The sequence below is a fragment of the Nannospalax galili genome, unplaced genomic scaffold (assembly GCF_000622305.1).
Source record: "Nannospalax galili isolate Female #2095 unplaced genomic scaffold, S.galili_v1.0 scaffold686, whole genome shotgun sequence".
Lineage (NCBI taxonomy): Eukaryota > Metazoa > Chordata > Mammalia > Rodentia > Spalacidae > Nannospalax > Nannospalax galili.
Genome location: NW_008355472.1, coordinates 1,692,225 through 1,707,587, shown reverse-complemented (window position 1 = coordinate 1,707,587; position 15,363 = coordinate 1,692,225). Strand labels below are relative to the sequence as shown.

The 15,363-nt window shown below is 51.9% G+C and overlaps 1 protein-coding gene across 8 annotated transcripts in view; it reads right to left on the bottom strand.

Moving 5' to 3' along the window:
• The window catches only part of Arap1 (ArfGAP with RhoGAP domain, ankyrin repeat and PH domain 1), a 61,524-nt gene that overhangs the window by 25,341 nt on the left and 20,820 nt on the right, over positions 1-15,363 (bottom strand). For 5 of the 8 annotated variants that reach the window (XM_029555900.1, XM_029555903.1, XM_029555902.1 and 2 more), the window contains 6 exons: positions 12,550-13,104; positions 2,582-2,671; positions 1,729-1,907; positions 1,150-1,214; positions 440-570; positions 186-335 (listed from right to left, as the gene is read on the bottom strand). In XM_029555900.1, the coding sequence (XP_029411760.1) occupies positions 186-335; positions 440-570; positions 1,150-1,214; positions 1,729-1,907; positions 2,582-2,671; positions 12,550-13,067 (1,133 nt within the window). In that variant the 5' untranslated portion in view covers positions 13,068-13,104. Of the gene's footprint in view, positions 1-185; positions 336-439; positions 571-1,149; positions 1,215-1,728; positions 1,908-2,581; positions 2,672-7,672; positions 8,098-12,549; positions 13,105-15,363 lie in introns of those variants that run through there. The other 3 variants (XM_008852733.3, XM_029555905.1, XM_029555904.1) reach the window with 3 other exon arrangements.

Sequence of the window (15,363 nt, the reverse complement as noted above, 5' to 3'; positions counted from 1 at the left end):
CCTTGCCAATTTTAAGAGCGACATAGTCCGGGGGATAATTCAGTGGTTACAGTGTGTTAGGAGGGAAAATGCTCAAATGATCTTGGACTGCCCTCTCATTTTCAGATTCATGACACGTGCATCCTGCAGCACAGCCTGACCACATGCAAACACTAGCATGAAACAGCAGGCCTCACTCAACTCACCCCTGTGGTGGGTTCTTGTCCAGCCAGCCAGCCTTGACGACCGGTGTGAGGGGGGTGGAGCCCCCAGACAGCTCATCCATTGGATATGGTAGGAGATCGGGAACGAGGCTGCACAAGGAGGGGCTCAGACCACTGGTGGGCCACCCGCCACTAGGACAAGAGGAGGGAAGGAGGGCAGCCAGGCTGGGGGCTCCCTCAGGTCAAGCAGGGCTGGGCTTTGAGACAGAAGGTGGCTAGGTAGTGAGGACACTCACTTGGGGACACTCTCGTAGGCATGGTCATGATCATCCTCATCCTCAGCGTCGTCCCCAGACAGCTCCTCCCCCTCGCTGAGCAGACTGGCCACACGTACAGCCCGTGGGACCCGGCTTGGTGGGGGCTCCTCCTGGCACCCCCAGGCCCACTCAGCATCATGCTTCCATTGAAGTCCCAGATTACACCCCAGCTTCCACGCCCACCTGCCCACGTCATCCTCAACCCACAACTCAGCACTTTTACTTCTGTTTCTATACCCCTCCCCTACCAGCTGAGACCACACAGGGACCAGGGTGACCGGGACAGGAAAACTGGTGACAGTCATGCCTCTACGACAGGGGACAATACAGAAAGACAGAGGATAAAGACTCAGGGATAGAGATATGGTATATATTCAAGAGAGAAGATGACATGAGGGCACAGAAAGTGAAGGGGACAGAGGGCCAGCCATTCCAAGACAGAAACAGTGCAGAGGCTGCATACACTCAGCCAGATGAAACCCAAGCCTGGAACAGTCATGTACCAGAGCTGCAGACAGTGGAATGAGGTTCTGGAGCCGAACTTGACCCTGACCCATGAACAGCAATACAGAGAAGGAGGGGCGCCCACTCTGCTGGGGGAGGAGGTCCCAGGGGTCTCCAAGGCCACTGAGCAGCCCTCCCTCCATGCCACAGTCAGCCAGCCCAACCCCAAACACTGTACTGCCTACCTTGGTCATCACGTTGGCTGGGACCCCCAGCCCCTCCTCTGGGACATCATCATAGTCAGAGTCGTCTGGTGAGAAAGAGGCATGAGGGACTCAGAAGCCAGGAACTTAATTGGTCACATTGGCTACCTCTACTGGCACTAGGGTTTGGCTTCACAAAGGCCACTCCCAGACCAGGAAGACTCCCACACCCACCCAGGCCTGGCTTTCAAAATAAAGGCGCAGGAGACAGGAAATGCTATTTATACTGAAGGAGAGGCAGGGCCACCACAAGGAGGCTGACCATGCAGCAAGCTTGGGGGTCGGGGTGGAGACTGTCCAAGCAAAGCCAACAAGGCTACAAGAATTAAGACAAGAACCAAAGTCGGGAGCACCTCAGGCCAGCATTCCCAGACTCGGAACCTCACAACCTTGTGTATGCCAGGCAAGCAGGAGGCAGGAAGGGAAGGAAGAGCATGGGGCTCAGGGAGGCCCAGGACTTGCTCAGGCCACACAGGGCACTGCTGGCCGATAGACAGGGAAGGGGTGTTACTACTGCATGCTCTGATCCTGGAAGACCACCCAGAGCCCATCCCTACTCACCAAATTCAGGGAGGAGGCGGAGAGGCTTGGGAGGGACTTCAGGGAGATAGGGAGGTGAAGACAGGGGCTGTAGAGGCCCCCGGGCCAGGGCAGGCAGGAGAGTGCACAGGTTCTCTGCAGGATCTGGCTGGGGACGGGGTGACAATGGTGGCAGTAATAACTCTTCCTTGAAGGGAAGGCTGCAAACAGAACCAAAGTCGGGTGTCACTAAGCAACAGCCAGGGTTCCAACCCACTGTGTCCTTGCTCACCCAGGCTGCAGCAAACCCTTTCCTATACCCATACTCCTACTTGGCTCCCACAGCCCTCAACCACCCTCCTACCAAAACCCCCTGGTGCCCCACAGTCCACAGGAAGCTGCGCGTCTTCAACTCAAATGCACTGGACACCTGGCCCCAGTGCTCTAGCTCTTAGCCATGGGGCCATGAGGCCTCCACACTGAAGGAGAGAGAAGACCAGAACAGGCCAGGAGAAGCTTCTAAGGGGGAGGTAAGTCCTGACCTGTGCTGCAAAGGGTGAAGGACATGTGCTGGCAGAAAGACATGATAGGATTGAAACAGGTGTCAAACCAAGGCTGAAGACACAGACCGGTCTTAGAAACCAACTCCTAGGGCCTGGACTGTGAGTATCTGGGCCAAGCCCCTCTCCTTTCTTGTCCACACTTGGATATTCACTACCTTCTGGTAATCTCAGGCCCTTAAAGCTCACCTCACCCCACCACTGACATCTCTGCTGTCACCAATCCAGGACCAGCTTCAGGTTCCCTGTGCTTTCTTGTCACCATATTCCTGCTGTCCTAACACTGAACGCTCCCTGAAGGGATTTGTCATTCAAGACACAGGTCTGAACCCCACCTTAGTATCTTTATTCCTGTGTGTCCTGGGGCAAGCATCTCGCTTCTCTGAGCCTGGGTTTCCTCTTCTGTAAAGTAGAGGCTGTTTCCACTGGCAGAGGGAGGGAGGAGTAACTAAGACAGAGTGGGCCACATGCCAACACACAGGATCCTCAGTGCCCAGCAGTAAAAATAGATGTCGAGCATTGGAGGCCTGGCCCCATCAGTCATCTCTGTCAACATCTGGCAGGGGCCAAGGAGGAGCATCAGTGGCCAGCTTCCCCCTACACCCTGGTTACTCTTGGTCTAGTCTATTCCCAGTGTTTCTAGCAGTGAGTGGCGGCATATGACTGCCATGAAAGCAAACAGATCTGGGAGGATGTAACTGGGTCACACACGAGTCTACTAGTTCCCCTTCTCCCTACTCCCTGTCTTGGGAGCATCTCTGCCTCTAGCCCACATCCCCCTCTTCACTGAGCCTCCCTAGAACCTCCTTCTGCTCCCCTAGACACTCCTGTTCCTCACTCTTTATGCAAGTGATTCCAAATGACATTCTTCAAATTTTGTCCCTCTACTACACAGACGGCTAGCATCTAAGCTGGGTTCAGAAACCCAGTTCCAACCACCGTGTGCCTCATAGAATGTGCCTGTTTCCATACCCTTCATACTATAGTCATGTGGACAGGGAGGGAATGTGGCTGTGGAATCTGACCTGAGTACAGCTACCGAGTTACTGCACAGCACTGCCTTGTCAATGGTGGCCTGCATGGAAACAGCAGCAGGACCAGGAAAAACTGTTAACAGACTCTACCTCTGGTACACAAGCTCTCAGGTGTCATGATCTGCAACTGGGCACATCCCACGCATGCAGGGCTGCAAGAAGGTGTACTGGTGCCTTTGGGCAAGAGTTTCTAAGCCAGGTTGGTTCCCTGTGAGTCACCTGCCCATTCTAATCCTCAGTCCCTAACCTTTGAGCTATCACTGCAGGACCTCAGAGAACACCTGTTAGACAGCTATGTGGATGGTGGCGGGATGGCTGCAATGACCCCTGCTGCTGCCCTGGTGGCAAGCTGCTCTCCCTATCCTGTCTGCCTCTCTGGGAACTGATGTCAAGAGGAGGCAGTCTGGAGAGCATAAATGTCCCCTGGTGGGCACTGCACCAGGGTGTCTCCTCCACTTGATCCTGAGTCCCTTCATGGCAGGTGAACTGTCTGACTTGACATCCCCCCAGCCTAGTGCAGGTCCTGGCTGAGAGGGCAGCAAAAGCATGTTGGACTGGCAGGTGGTGAATAGGTGGACTGGTCTGTGGGTAGGCACACAAGCTGGCCTTTTGGCTGCAAGGGAAGCAGATGAATGAGTACACGATGACCAAATACCTGAGTGAGTGCTCACCTTCCCAACAGCCTGCCTGGGAGGACTGGCCCCGGGGGGCCAATGCAATGTCCTTGGACTTCTGGACAATTCTGGACAAGCAAATCAATGCAGGTCACAGCTGCCTCCCAGAGGTCAGGAAGCAGCAGCCATGGAGGCCATGCCCAGGGGTCAGCTGAGGGCAGGACCTGAACTGTGGGGAGGAGGGAGCTCCCATTCTCCAATGCCAAGCAAACCTAAGTGGGCCTGGCTCCCAAAGTTCTCCCAGGTCTACATCTGAGTGGCAGAGAGTGGCAATATGGCACCACCCACTCCTCATCCTCAGGGTCCAGGCAGCACAAGTAGTCCACAACTGGCACTTAGTCTACCCTCATCACTATCCTGATTCTCCCAGGAGGGGAGACAACCCTTGCAACCCCACTCTAGCCATCTCCTCCAAGAAGCCTCCTCGATGACAGCCTGTCTGCCTAGCATAGAGCATTTAGCCCTGCTGAGTCAGGGCCAGGGTCAGGAAAGGAGAAGTAGGATCAGGAAGGCACAGCCTGTGGGAAATCCCCAGGGGAGAGGGCAATGTCCCCTACCGAGAACAGGGCCTGGGGAGTGTCCCTGGCACAGCCCCTGGGTGTCTGCTCCCCAAGAACAGGCCCAGCTTGGTCCAGTACTGCCCCTAGGCTCCCCCCAGTCCTGAGCACGAATGGCCCTTCCGAGCCTCTGCTCACCCTGCCTCTTCCTCTTCAGTCATCTCTAGTCCTAAGGAAGCACCCTTTGCACCTCAAAATGCAGCTTCATGGGCCTCAGTCTCAGGATGCCCAGCAGGGCAGAGCTGCTGTCTCCTCTCCTGCTCTTCTGCCCTTCAGTCAAGAGGCACATGCAACATTTGTTCTACTCACTACACCATCAAGAGCAGGACTGAGCACACAGGAGAGGGGGTGATCCACCCCAGCCTGGGCCCACAGTCCAAGAAGTCTGACTTTATTCTAGAGAAAATACAGAGGGGGTCTTATACTCAGGGTTGGGGGACATAAGAGGGCCCCAAGTCTGAATGGGTAAGATTAGAGTGACCCTGTCACTAATCATGTAAACCAGAGACATAAAAGAAGTTCTGCTAATAACCATCAGGGCAACAGGTACAAAGAGGGCCTATCCCAGGCACAAGGATATGTATGTCTGCTCCATTTTGGAGGCAGGCAGACCTACGTTTGAGTCCCAGCTCAATTAGCACCAAGTCAATCACTTTACCTCTGAGCTTCAGTTTCCCCTCTAACTTGCCTGCAGGCTTACCCAAACAACTCCCACGTGCCACCAGCAGTTTCTCACCCAGGCTATGGCCAAAGGAGGCTCAGCCTCTAAGGATAGGCCAGGAAGCTGCTTCACAGCCTCCTCTTTCTCCAAATACCCTGGGCTCACCTTGCAATACTTCTATCTAGACCCACCTCTGGCCAGAGGAACCAGGGCTCACTTTGAGGGCAGAAAAGGGCAGTCTGAATGTCAAGCTAGTCTTGAGCTAACCTCACTCACTTTCCAGCCTTCCTTGACTAAGCTGCAGTCTATAAAGATTTATTTATTTATTTATTTATTTATTTTTAAATTATGTCTGTGTTCCCACTAGGCATGGTGGTGCATACCATTAATTACAGCACTAGGGAGACATAGGCAGGCTATCTCTGTGAGTTTGAGGCCTGATCTATATAGCAAGTTCCAGGCCAGCCAGGGTCTTATACTAAGACTCCATCTCAAAAAACAGAAACAAAAAATTATGTCTATGTGTGTGTATGTGGGGGTGGGTATGTGCATATGAGTACAGGTGCTTGCATAGGCCAGATTCCCCTGGAACTGGACTTAAAGGCAGTTGTCAGCCACCTGATATGGGTATTGGGAACCAAAATTGGATCCTCTGCAAGAGCAGTATGTGCTCTTGGCCACTGAGCCATTTTTCCAGCTTCAAGCTGCAGTCTATAAACAAATGCTTACAAGCCTATACATATACTGTTCCTTTCATTTCAAACACTTGTTCCTGTCTAGCTAAACTCCTATTCTTCCTTTAAAAGGCATATATCTCACATCCTCCCCCTCTACTGTGGGCCTCCCCTCAGGTCTCAGGCTTCTTTGGCCCCTTCTTGGAGCTCCCCTACCCTCCACACTTCTGATAACTCTGCATATACCTTCAATGTTTGGTTCACTGAGATGACCTCAGAGGACAAAGGGCCCAGCCAACAAGCCACCCTGGAGTCAGTGTTAGATGGGCCTTAGAAGGACCCAGCCCAATCACAGCACCCTCACCAGCTCAGCTGCAAGGGGAGGCCAGGCCCAGTGAGCTGGAGATATTGGCCTTCTTCCCTGATGTCAACTTTCCCAGCTGCCCACTTCCTCCTCAGCAGCTGGGCCTCAGTCCTGCACTCCTTGCTTCCCCCAGGCTGTTCTGCCCTTCTTCCTCGCCATGGGGCTACTACGGCATGCCCCTGACTCTGTCCTGCTCTCTTCTCCCCAGGCTACAGTATACAAAGCTCTTGCCAGGCTTCCCTTACAGAGTGGAGGTCTGTAGTCTGCCTCTCAGGGAGGCCTACTCATCACCTAACAGAAGGGCTAGAGTCAGTATGCACTGAACAGCTAATAACCACCACCCCATCAGCATCCAGATCTAGAAAGGCCATAGCCCCCACTGCTCCATTCAGCCCCAATTAGAGTTCAGCACACAGCCTACGGCCCCACACATTTCTTCTTGGGCAAGGGGCTCCCCTTATTAAGGACTACCAGTAGGCCAGGCTTTTGGAGGGGGGCTTTTGCATTGAATGACCCCAAATCATCAACTCCATTGTGCTCAAGACACACTTCCCCCTCTAAGAAACCCACCCAAATGTTCCCCCTCAGTTCACACAGCCTCTACACACATAGCACTCTACTGCCTTATCTATACTGAGATTCCCCAAAGCCAGCCCTGCTGTGGTAGGCTGCAGGCTGCTGGGGTCCATCTGCCATTCTGCTCTGTGTGCATCCTGGGTTCAACCCTACTGGTTCCTAAGGGCAGCAAGAGAAGGGAAAGTCAGTCCTTGGGGAGTTCAGAGACAGTTCCATGACCCCTCCCCCACACCTCTGGTGCCCAGTCCAAGGTAGAGGCCACTTTGTGTCTCCAATGGGTTTGTTAGGAATCCCTGGTAACTTCAGGGACCAGCTACATACTCAACGTGTACCCAGGCATTACCAGCCTGGCACAGCAGGGGAGGAACCACACCAGTGAAGTGTCAGCCCTCTGCAGGTCCCTGGGTGAGGGGTCTAGAAGCACAGTAAACTTGATAGTGAGACAAGCCAACATAAGCCTCCACAAGGGAATCTCCTGAGGGGTGCAGGGCACTGGGAGTAAATGCCAGAATGGAATGGTTGGGCACCAGGGTCCCCCAAAACAGAGACCCTACAGGAAAGTAGTCTGAGAGGCAGAGTCTGAAAAAGGCCCAGAAAACAGGTACTAGGGGTTCCTGGTGGACCCAGAAGAGGCTAATGGGGAGACAGGAGCCTAGAAAACTCAGGGAAAAGGAAGGAGAAGAGGTTAAAAAAGGAAAGGGCAACAGAAAAAACATAAGAAGTAGAGAAAGTAACATAAGCCAAAAAATTTTGAGGAAAGAAAAGGGCAGCAAAATACCCGGCAAAACCAGTCCAGAAGTGACAACCAGACACGGGCAGGCAGGGATTCCTGCCCTCCCAGCCTCCCACCTACCCAACAGCCCAGCTAGGACTGCCCCTTGCTCACCCTCAGAGGCCTGCTGCTTCCTGGGCCCAAGAACACCTGTGACTCCAGCCAGGCAGATTCAGTGTGCCCAGGTATCGTATGCTGGCCCCGGTCTTGTAGCCAAGCCCCTGTTGCCAGGTGTGTCCGAGTTCTGTTTCCTTGGCGGCCCGGGCCCCCCGACCCCAGGTTTGTCTTTGCACGCCTGCCAGTGGTGTCTTGGAGTATATGTAAATCACTTCTGGGTGTGTGTTTCTGAATATAACCATGAATCTGCTGGAGGGTGTATGCATGTATGTGTGTGTGTGTGTGTGTGTGTGTGTGTGTGTGTGTGTCTGTCTGTCTGTCTGTGTGTGTGTGTGTGTGTGTGTGTGTGTGTGTGTGTGTGTCCAGCTCTGGTCTCCTTGGCTTCCTGCTCTCCACCTCCCCTACCCCCAACCCCCTGCAGGAGCCAACATACACACTTCCTGAAAACACTGAAAAAGAGAAAAGTCACCCAGAATCCCCTGGGGCAGACACTTCCTCCCCGCCCCTCGGGCTGTACCAGCACAGTCTAAGCTACAATGGGACACCGAGCTGCTGGTCCCCAAGCTTTACAGGGTGGATGCCCAAGAAGCCTTGATTCTGGCTACCCATTGTGGTGGTCTCTCCCCCTTCCCACCTGCTGGAGGAAGCTCAAAGAGGCTGGGAAACAGACTCTCTGAAGGGATCAGGTTCTACCCCAGCAACCAGTGATCAGCCTTCAGAAAGATCAGGGATTGGCTGGGCTGCAAAGCACTTGGGGCTCAGGAGGAAGACCTTGCAGCGTGACTCCGGTCAGTAGCTGCCCACGCTAGGCAAATACTTCCTTTTCTCCAAGTATCTCTAGGCATTCAAGTATCAGAGGAGGAAGCAAGTTAGAAGGGGCTATATGGACTGACTCCGGGACCCTCGATCTATGCAACCCAGAGAAGCAAGTTCTGTGAGTTTTTCTGTCTCTGTCACCTTAAGCTGAGTAGACAGGGGCAAGGCCAGGAGGCAGGGTCTGAATGCTGATTTTCCCTTTCCTGTTGGGTGACTTGGGGCAAGTTTCCCCACAAGTCCTGGACTCCTCTGCAAGGTCACTGCCACAGGCTTAAAAACTGGGTTATGTCACAGAAGTGGAGGTGAAGTGGGGTCCTCCCAGGCCAAATGTGAGCCTGGCTCTGAGAGCCCTCAACAGGGCCAGGCAGGAAGAAGGGAGCCCATTCTTGCTTGTTTTCTGGTTTGCTTATGCCTGGGTCTGTGGCCTTGGATCTTATCCTAGCTTCATGCTTCCCACCTGCCTCCTCTGAAGGCCTCTCCTTCCCGAGACATCTGGGACGACATGAATTGGGAAGAAGGACTTGGGGTGGTGAGCTCAGGAAACTTTAGCTCTACAGTGTGGGCTGAGGCCTCCTTAGGTGCTGCACATCCCCTATGTGCATCCAAGTTTGCCACCTGCATTGTGAACACTCCTGGAAGCACTCAACCACACAAGTAGAGAGGGGCCTATTGGCACCCCTTGACAGAAGTTGGGGACTCAACAGTAAACAAAACTGACAAAGATCCTATGGCCCTAGGAGAGCTGACATTCTAATGGGCTCACACTCTTGGCAGGATACGCACACACATATGTGCACAATGACTCACACTTGACAATACACAAATAATACATATGCCAATTTACCACCCAAACAGCATCTGTACACTATTACCAATGTTCCCATAGCAGCAGTACCCATGGGCCCATACATGTTGTATATTCAGCTCTAATGAGGTCCTATTGCCTGAAATTGTAGATCCCTGTACCCCTTACCTATTAGGTCAGGTGCGGCCATCCCCAGAACCTGCATAAATACACAAGTACACAGACATGCTGCCACCCTGACAGCTAGCCAAATGTACATATGGACATCTGTACATAAGGGTACACATACAGCGAGTGTGGTGGTGCACACCTTTAATACCAGTGCTCAGAAGGCAGAGGCAGGTGGATCTCCATGAGTTCAAGGACAGCCTGGTCTGAATAGCAAGTTCCAGGCCAGCCAGAGTTAGACATTGAGACTGTCTCAAAAAAAAAAGTACAAACACACAAACTGGCCCAGGCATGCCCTCACACATGCATTCATGACAAGCCCTCAGTTCCATGAGGGAGCATGTGTAGGACCCTGAGACCCTCCTCAGAGCCCCCACTAATTGCCTTCATAGCTTACTGCTTTAAACATGCCCTGACCCTCCCCCCCTTGCTGCTCCCTCCTCCTCCCCTCTAAGAAACTATAGATTAGGCAAGCCCGGACACAAAACTGCCCTATAAGGAGACTCCTGACCCCACAGGTGACAGTCAGCACATTCCACAACCCTGAGAACAGCACCCACCAATGGAAAACCTCCAGATCTGGACTCTATATGTCCAATCAGTTCAAAATTATGTTGGCGCGCGCGGGCTTCTTAATCCAACCAAAAATATAACTTCAGAATCCCCCTCCTCCCTTTGTCTAAAACTTATAAGACTACACTCTCCCTTACTCCAGGCTCTCAGCACGGATCCGCTGGATTGGTGAGGTCTGAGAGCCCGAGCTTAAGCCCGAATAAACCATAAACCCTTGCTTTTGCATTTTGGTGTGTTGGGTCCTCGGTGGTCTTTTTGGGGTCCAGTGGATGAAGTATAACACATGGAGACAGGCCTGGAGACAGGCAGAAAGTCTCTCTCAGTTACCTCATGATCTTATGTGAAAGGCCTCAAGACTGAGAGGTACAATGCAGCATGAGCAGGAAGGTTTTGTCAGGAGCTGGCTGTAAGGGAGCAGAGCAATCTTCCACCATACACCAAGGAGCCAGGACATTGTGGGAAGGAGAGAGAGCGAATCAGCACAGGGCCTGGTCTTATCCTAGGACAAACTTGTGAAGTTCCATCTTCTGTTTTTAACCTCTGTGCTTTAAAGACTTTTTATACTCGTGAGTTGAGCACTGCAGATGCCCACAACTCCTAGTGCTACATCCCAAGGCACAAGAAACTAGTCCTGGCACCCAGTCCCAAAGCATGAGGATCAGAGAAGGCACCTGTGCCTCTACACCCATAGATTCAATAAACTGCCGACCAAAATATTTGAAACAAACCCACATCTATATTGAATACATGCAGATTTTCTTCCTTTTCATTATTCCCTAAAGAATTCCCTAAAGAATTCCCTAAAGAATTCCCTAAAGAATTAGTGATTTGCACAGAACTTACATTGTATTCAGTGCTGTAACTTAACCTACAGATGGGAGGGAGCTAGGGATGTAATCAATGGTAGTGTGCTCTTAGCATGTGCAAGGCTCTGGGTTTAATCCCTGCACCACAGGAAATAAATTAAAAACATGGGGAGATACACACAGGTTCTTGAAAATACTATAACATGTTATGATCAGACCCTAGAACCAATGCCCCTGTGGCTACTAAGGGACTACTGTAATTTTCCACAAATTATTTCTACACAAAGTGGAATTGGAGTCCTGTACATGGGCCAGATGTTGTACCTTAGGGGCCTAGCTCCCCCAGATGTTGACCAAGTACCTATGCTCAAAATGTGGCTCTGAGAGTGAAGCTTTGTTCCCTAAGGCCCAGGGCTATGGACAGAACTTTCCTTCTACCTTACAAGTCCCCTGAACACAGATGAGTGTCAGGAGGATCACACAGGGCCCCAAGTAGGGCATCAGGCCCAGGCAGCAGAGGGCAGGACCCATTCTTGCTTTTTCCTGACTTGCTTACGTCTTGGTCTATAGCCTAGAATCCTATCCCAGCTGCACTCTTCCTACCAGTCTCTTCTAAAGGCCTCTCCCTTCCCAGAACATCTACAAAAGGTTACATGAATTGGGGAGAAGTAGAGAAGGGATTGAAGTGGTGAGCTCAGGGTACTCTGTCAACTCCAGCTCTCAAATCTCACAACTCCATCATCCCTCTCAAATAAATACCACTCATGCATGCAAGAGGATGGCCACTAGAGGGCACAGCAGCACCAGGAATTGCCAGTTTAGGCTGGGACACCTTTTTGTGCTCCATCTGTTGAATTTCAAGACCTCAGGCACTGCTTGACCTGCAAGGCTCAATGCTCCTCTCTGGGTAGGGAGATCATCTCAGACCTTCTCCACAGAAGCCCCCTCAGTATCTACCTGCATGGACCCAGCCAGTGCTCCTTTCCATGCCCTGAGTCTCAGTTTCCCAGCTTTAACCAGAACATAACCTGCCTCCTCAGAAGACCTGCTGTAGGGACCAACAAAATCCCTCCATACCATCTAGCAGTGACAAGGACAAGAGACCTCTCTCCGCACATCTCTTCAAGAAGTCAATGGATTCCCATTACCCCTGAACAAACAGCTGCCCTGTCTGTAGGTGCTCCCTCTGGCTGGCATCCAAGCAAACAGCAGAAAGAGAGGAAGAATACATGGAATGTCCATGGAAGGAAGACAGGAACCAGGGACAGGAGGAAGGAATTCTGAAGGGGCGGGGGGGGGGGTAAGCAGGCAGAGACCTCAGAGATGTCCTGGGATTTGGTGACATTTGTCAAGTACAGTGTGAGGAGAATGGTGTGACAGAACATCTCCTGATCTCCCATAGCACCTCACACAAGCCACGTCCCCCATCATTACTGAGCCACCCTCAGTGATGGTACCACTGCCCAACCAGCTACTTGGGAAGGAAACCTGGGGGCCATTGTGGCTCCCCTGCCCTCTCTGCTCATATCCAGGCATCCTTGAGCCTGACCACCCTCAGGCCCATACTGCATCTCACTCCGCCCTGGCCTGGCTCTGTGCCCGCTCCCTCATCTCTGAGCCTGCCCCCAACAATGGTTAGTCATTGTCCAGTCCTGGTCCCATCTACTCTCTAGAATCCTCCACCCATCAGTGGTGGTGTCACTTACCTTACCAGTGGGTAGGGAGGACCTGTACGAGGTGGGACTGGTGGGACATGTGGGACACTCAGTTCTACCAAGTGTCGCTTGGCGGGCAGTGGGGGCAGAACAGGGTCTGGGGCAGCCGTAGATGAGGTGCCAAAGCAAGTAGGCGGGAGGCAGCTCCGTCGTGGTGGGATGGGTGGGGCAACAGGTGGCCCTTCTTCCTCTCTAGCTGTTGGCTGTGGCTCAGGTGGAGTGGCGGGCACAGGCAATGAACGGAAGATGTGTCGCTTCATGGGCACAGGCCGTGGGGCAGGTCGAGGCACAGGAGCTGGGGATGCGTGGGCACGGTGCAGGCCAGCCAAGATGCGGCGGCGGTGGCCAGGGAGGAGCATGCCCATGTCCATTAGGCGGGCATCACTGAGGCCTTGGCACTCAGTGGCCCACACCAGCCCGTGCTGCTCAAAGAGCACTGTATACTGCTCCAGGTGCAGCGCCCTCAGCCACTCAGCCACAGATAGTGCCTCATCTGTGCTCTCGGCCATGGCTCCTGCCAGCAGAGACCCAGGGCCAGGCTCAGACCTGGAATAGAGGGTTACAGGCTGGAGGCACAGTAAACCAAGAGCCACAGCTCTTCTGTGCTGGTCCTGTCACAAGCCTGGATGTCATAATTCCAAATGCTGAATTTCCAAGATCAAAACATCTAAGATTTTAAAATCTCAGAAACCATAATCCCCAAAGATGAAAACCTTGAATGTTGACATCTGAAATCCCCAGACCCCCTTCATGCCATAGATTCGATCTCTATTCTGTTGATCGTAGTTTTGGTTTTTTGAGATGGGGTTTCACTATCTGGCTCTTCGGCCCTGGCCCTGAACGAGCCTTAAACTCACTATGTAACCCAGGCGAGACTCAAACTTGTAGCAGTCCTCCTGCCTCAGCTTCCTAAGTACTGGGATTACAAGGATGCACCACTAACCTCTAGTCTTTTTTTTTTTTTTTTTTTTTTTTTTTTTTTTGTCTTTTTGAGACAGGGTCTCCTTGTAGCCCCAGCTGTCCTGGAACTCGCTATGTAGACCAGGCTGGCCTTGAACTCACAGAGATCCACCTGTCTCTGCCTCCCAAGTGCTGGGACTACAGGTGTGCGCCACCACGCCTGGCTAGCCTCTATTCTTTAGCTTCCATCCTGTGCCCATGTGCCAGACAAGGCTGAGTACTGCCAGATCTGAATACATGGCTGCCTCTTCCCTTTGTGGGTCCCTGTGGTCTTAGAATCTAGCTCATGGTTCCTCTAACACATTCTACACAACTACCAAGGTGGGCACCCCCACCCCCCACTCACAGCCTCAGCTACTGCTATGAGACTGACAAATGGCATGGCTGCTGCTGGGTAAGACATCCCATCTTTGCTGCCCTCAAGACCCAGGCTAGGGCCTAATCCTTCTGAGCCACCTGTCCCCAGATAAGGGCCAGGTCTCTCAGCTCAGTGAGCACATGTATACTGGATCAAAGGGCACCATTGCTGGTCACTCTTTACACCCCATCTCCTCTCTCTGTCCTTGAAGAAAGGAGCTAGAAAGATGGCCCAGCAGTTAAGAGTGCTTTGCTCTTGCAGAGGACCCAAGTTTGGTTCCCAGCACCCACATCAGGCAGCTCACAACCACCTGTAACTCCAGTTCCAGGGGTTCAATGCCCTCCTCTGGCTTCCATGGGCACTGTGTGTACATACCCACACACAATAAGTACACATAATTTAAAATAAAATAAATCTTTTTTTTTAAAAAGTGGACATGGTGGTATACGCCTTTAATCCCAGCACTCATGGGCAGAGGCAGGTGGATCTCTGTAAAATTGAAGCCAGCGTGGTCTACATAGCGAGTTCCAGGCCAGCTGGGACTATAGGAAGATCCTGTCTCAAAAAAAATAAAGGCAGAATGTTCCAGAAGGTGAGACAACTCCTATCACATAGCCTCAACATCCTGGCCTGTCATACTACCAAGGCAGAGAAAGGACATTTGTTCATTCATTCACTAAAACAGCCTGGCACTAGATAATGAAGAATCCCATGGAGCTCCTGCCTGGCCTGATTAGAATCTAAGGATGATGGGAAAAGGTGACAGATCCAAAGGGCAAAGGCACTGGAATATTCCTGCAGCACTGAAGAGGCAACTGTCAGTAGTAGATCATTTGATGGGCTGATCAACAGCAAGAGGGAGAAGAGAGAGAGGAACAGAAGGACTCAGTAAGGGTTAAATAACTTTCTCACAAAAGGAAAGAACTCAGTTAGGCAGAAAATCATGATGAAAAGTCTCAGGTGTTACTGAGGGATTAAAAAAAGACCTGTACAGGGCTAGAGAGATGGCTTAGCAGTTAAGAATACTGGCTGCTCCTACAGAGGACCCAGGTTCAATTCCCAGCACCCACATGGTGGCTAACAACTGTCTGTAACTCCAGTTCCAGGGGATCCAACACCATCTTCTAACCTCCTTGGGCATTGCACAACATGGGTTAACTTACATACACGCAGGCATAACACTCAGACACATAAAAAATAATAATTAATTTTTTTTTTAAAAAAGACCTGTACAATGCCAGGCATGGTGGTGCACACCTTTAACCCCAGCACTTGGGAGGTAGAGGCAGGCGGATCTTTTTTGTGAGTTCTAGGCCAGCTTGGTCTACATTGCGAGTTCCAGGCCAGCTGGGTCTACAGGGAGACCCTGTCTCAAAAAGGCAAAACAAAACAAAAAAGACCTGTGCAAATAAAAGACCCCTATGTTCTAGACAGATGTCATAAAAGTATTGTCTCTTATTTTTTTTTTTTTTTTGAGATAGTGCTGC